The sequence below is a fragment of the Arachis ipaensis genome, chromosome B09 (assembly GCF_000816755.2).
Source record: "Arachis ipaensis cultivar K30076 chromosome B09, Araip1.1, whole genome shotgun sequence".
Classification (NCBI taxonomy): Eukaryota; Viridiplantae; Streptophyta; class Magnoliopsida; order Fabales; family Fabaceae; genus Arachis; species Arachis ipaensis.
The window spans coordinates 1,345,891-1,350,373 of NC_029793.2; the positions used below are offsets into that span (position 1 = coordinate 1,345,891).

The 4,483-nt window shown below is 30.9% G+C and overlaps 2 protein-coding genes across 2 annotated transcripts in view; both read right to left on the reverse strand.

Annotated features, from left to right (window-relative positions):
* The window catches only part of LOC107619728 (transcription factor bHLH18), a 3,978-nt gene extending 3,658 nt beyond the window's left edge, over positions 1-320 (reverse strand). The window contains exon 1 of the mRNA XM_016322023.2: positions 132-320. Within this exon, the coding sequence (XP_016177509.2) occupies positions 132-221 (90 nt within the window). The 5' untranslated portion in view covers positions 222-320. The remainder of the gene's footprint in view (positions 1-131) is intronic.
* LOC110266357 (GATA zinc finger domain-containing protein 14-like) lies at positions 323-1,042 on the reverse strand (the record flags this gene model as incomplete). Its single annotated transcript, XM_021110853.1, has 3 exons — positions 853-1,042; positions 703-733; positions 323-672 (listed from the first exon to the last, which is right to left on the reverse strand). Coding segments are annotated over exons 1-3 (420 nt in total), but the record flags the coding sequence as incomplete, so codon positions are not given.

Sequence of the window (4,483 nt, forward strand, 5' to 3'; positions counted from 1 at the left end):
TAGTAGAATTAATAATTAAAAATTATCAGATAATTTATAAATCTCGCTTGAAAATAATTACACGTAAATTTTTACCTAAACTAAATTAAGAAAAAAAATGAAATAAAAATGTTAAAAGAATGGATTAGTACCTTGGTCAAGCCAGGGATGGTAGCAGAGAGTGCTATGAACCTCTCAGTGAGTTCTTGTCTCCTCTTTCTCTCTGCCATTATGTGATCCATTGTTTGTGAAGAGCTTCTTCCCCTCTTTGTTGTTATTGCACCTTCCTCCTTTTTATTCTCACTATTTGTACAAATCGGCACCACCCTTTTTGGAGAGGATCTTCTTGTAATTGATTTGGTGTAGCTGGTGTCATGGTTGAGTTATCAAATGACAAAATGTATCTCCTCGGAGAAGAACAACGTAGTGACGATGATGATGATGATCTACGAGGTTGTTTCATAGTGTTATTCTTCTTTGAATTCTCAGCCGTCAGATCTTGCGGTGATGATGATCCAACGGTGTTTTGGAGAAGAGTGGAAGAAGAAGAAGAATGATGAAGAAGAGAGTGATGATCATGATCATGATGATTATGATTATCACTTTCGCTATTTTCAGAAGAGAAAGATGGTTGCAACATTAGGATTTCTCTTAAGAACTCATCATCTTCATTATTATCATCATCAACACCATCACCATATTCATTTTCTAATAATAAGAAATTATTATTGTTCATATTCTCATCATCCATTTCCTACAAAAAAAAGAAAGAAAGTAATAATTAAAAATTAATTACTATCTATGTATATATATGTGTGTGATGGCATGTAATTAATTATTAAAGAGTGCTATTTATGATTTATATAGACTTACCAATTGAAGATGCAAATGCTCCCATGAAAAATCATCCATTATTGGAAAAACAAGGAATTAATGATGGAAGAATTTTAATGGGACGTGATGTGTTTAATTTGTGGGAAGGAGAATTTAATGATGGAGTAATGAGTTTTGGTCATATATAAGAATGGAGGGGGATGGAGATATAATATAAGACACTAACTCTTTGAAGTTGTGGGATTTTGTGTGAATGGTGAATTGTGTAGGTGTGGGAAAAAGACAAGAAATTGCTCGTTTATCATGCGACTTTAATCTCAGCCGTTGGATCCATTAATGATATAGATTAGGTGGACCCCACAACAGACATGATGAGATTCTTAATAAATGTTCTATAAATTTTTTTATATAAAATTAATAATTAAAAATTATTAAATAACAATTTAATTAAACATATCGAATCACTTTTATTATTAATTTTATATTAAAATAAATGACCATTTATACCATGAAAGATGATAATACTGACATATGTACCAATGATAGATCGAAACTGATTTTGTACCCACGAGAGTTGTCCTTCATGTGACAAAAATACCCTGTTTTGGTTAAGCGCTTGCTTCGTTATTATCCGAACCTACGTGACACCCCAACCCTCCAAAACCCTATCCCTCTTCAATTTCATTTCTAATTTCAACCATCCATCCCTATTTCATGGCGGCAGCTTCCTTCTCCTCTGCCGCCACCACTGCTCTTCTGTCCCTTTGCACCTTCGTTTCATCCTCACGCTCTCTTTCCCAACTCTCCCTCTTTTTCAAACTCTTCTCCATTGCTGGTGCTCGACTTTCTGCAAAATCAACACCATCTATCAACCTTATTACGCGCTTGTATCTCCGCCACGGATTCTTCTCATCCCTCTCAAAGACCATGCCAGCTCCGAAACGGAATAGTCTAGAAGCTCCTTACAGTCTTCTATGTCTAGTTGCTCGCAGTTACTCACAGAGAACATGGTGAACTTTGCTCACCGAGTGCGTCGCTCAACACGGAAGTGGGACTTGGGGGCCGATCTTGATGAGCTCGTTTTGGATGTTGGTGAGGCTTGAGTTTTGGTTTTTGATGTTCATGCAAGCTTGTGCAATCATAGAGTTCAGGTCTTGGGTTTCGATGTTGATGAAAGTGAAGCCTCAAATGACGAGGGTAAAAGCATGAAGATGGAAAAGATATTAAGCAAAGCCATTATTATTTGCTAGAGTAGTGAAAAAGTAGTAGGATATGTGTTCGTATTTGTGTTGTTCCGAACCAACTTTTATTTATACACGAGTTTTTGCTTTTGGAGTTCAAGTGCTTTTCTTGAGAGTAATATTATTCATATTCACTTTGTGCTTTTTTTTTCTGGATAAAAAGTGCCAAGTAATTCCAAAACTTGCTTTTGATGGAAGTATGGCATAGTATTTTCCATCCCCATAGATGTTTTGTGATTGTTTAGAGCTTCTCACTCTTTGATGAAGGGGGTTTAAAAAAGAGGGAGAGTTGAGATTTGGGAAGGAAAGCGCGAGGATGAAGCGATAACGGAAGAGCAGCAGTGGCGACAGAGGAGGAAGAAGCTGCCGTCATGAAAGAGGAATAGGTGGTTGAAATTAGAAATGGAATTGAAGAGGGATAGGGTTTTAGAGGGTTGGGGTGCCATGTAGGTTCGGATAATAACGAAGCAAGCACTTAACTAAAACAGGGTATTTTTGTCACACGGAGGACAACTCTCGTGGGTACAAGATTAATTTCGATCTATCATAGATACATATGTCAACGTTATCATTTTTTATGGGTACAAATGATCATTTATTCTTTTATATTAAGACAATTGTATAGAGTCTTAATTATTTCCAAATTTTAAAGTAGGACTTGTAAAATGATTATTCAAATTAAAAACTACACTTAAATGCGAATAAGATTATCCTATCACAATCTAAATATACCTAAGAGCCATTTGAGTCATTCCTTTCTCAATATATTCCCTTTTTTAATAGAAAAAAATGTTAGGCAATATATTGTCTCTATCTTTTATTGTTTATAAATATGATGGATACTCTAATGAAAATTTTATAATTATCTTTATGTAAAAATTTTTTTTTTGACACTTGGATAATGAATTGAAGTATTAGATTTTGATATGTTATAAAAGTGTTGTTTTTATTTAAAATGTGGCCAAATAAATAAAACACACTTTTATATAAAACATCTTCATAAAAAAATATTTTTAACATTTTCATTTAAATAGCTCATTATAAATATTGCCATTCATATACTTTCTCACATTCGATCATAGAAAAAAACAGTTATCTTTTTCAACTTTTTCATTCCCATTCTAAACTTTTATGAGCACAAATTTCATTCATAAATTGTTGAAGAAAAAGTCCTTTTTGAGCTCATCAAGTAGGATATTTTCGTCATTGATAAGCTCATCATTTATTCTGATTTTTTTATTATTTTTATTAATAGTTGATACTATAGATTTTTAATTAATTTCTAATTACCTCTAATTTTAATCTCTTAATTACATGTATTTAATGAGCTGAAAAATGATATACATTGTATGATAATTAGGAGTTTAATGTTAAGAATATAGAAGATAAGATGAATGTTGTCATAATTGGGTAATGCTAGGTAGACAAAAAAAAATAGTCAGAACTTGTCTTATTTAGTATTAATTAATTATCGCAACAATTAATGAATGCTAAATAAGGTAAATTATGGCTGTTTTTGGCTAATTTTCTTTGGTTACCAAATATTTTCGGTCATAATTAAACAAAGTGATAGAGTTAGAAATTTTTTTATGGGACACTCTACTATACAGATTAAAGTTGTATAAAGAGAAAATATAAATTTTTTTATAGTTATTTTTTATTATTTTATTATTCAAAATGTGGGTCCTAGCTTTTTCAATCTCTCTCTCATTCCATAAAAAAAAAATCTGTAAACTTATATCTTTACCATATAATTCACTTTTTTTTATGTCTTGTTTGATCTTTATTATTGATGAGTGTCCGTAATTATGGTCACATGATAAATATTTAGTTTTTATAAATATGAGTAAAGTGTGTCACCAAAAGAAAAATAACTGAATGAAGACATACAGTAGAGGACCAATGGTAGGCTCAATGCAACAAGCTGTATCGCATATCGATCGATCTATGATTAATTAGGAGAATTATTACACTTTATTATTAGTCGTGTACATGTTTTTTCTAGGTTTATTGTATTCAAATCATTCAAGAAGTTGATAATTCTGTTTATCATTTAAAGTAACATTCATTATTTGACTATATTAACAACAATACATTTATGGTTTAATTATTGTGTCCATTCTATAATTTTATTAAATTCTCAATTAGCTTTTTATATTTTTTTGTTGTTGAATTTTTATATTATATCAAATTTTATAATTAAATTTATGTCGTGATAAAAACATTGAAATTAATGGAATATTCTGTTAAACAAATTAAATACGTCCAACACTTAACTGAATATTTTATATAGTTTAATAAAATATTTCGTTAATTCCAACGTTTTTGTTATGGTATAGAAACCCAATTTAAAAAAATATATATATAAAAATTTAATGGAAAGTTTGGTAAAACTATAAGACCGACAGAATATTAAACCTAAATTTATT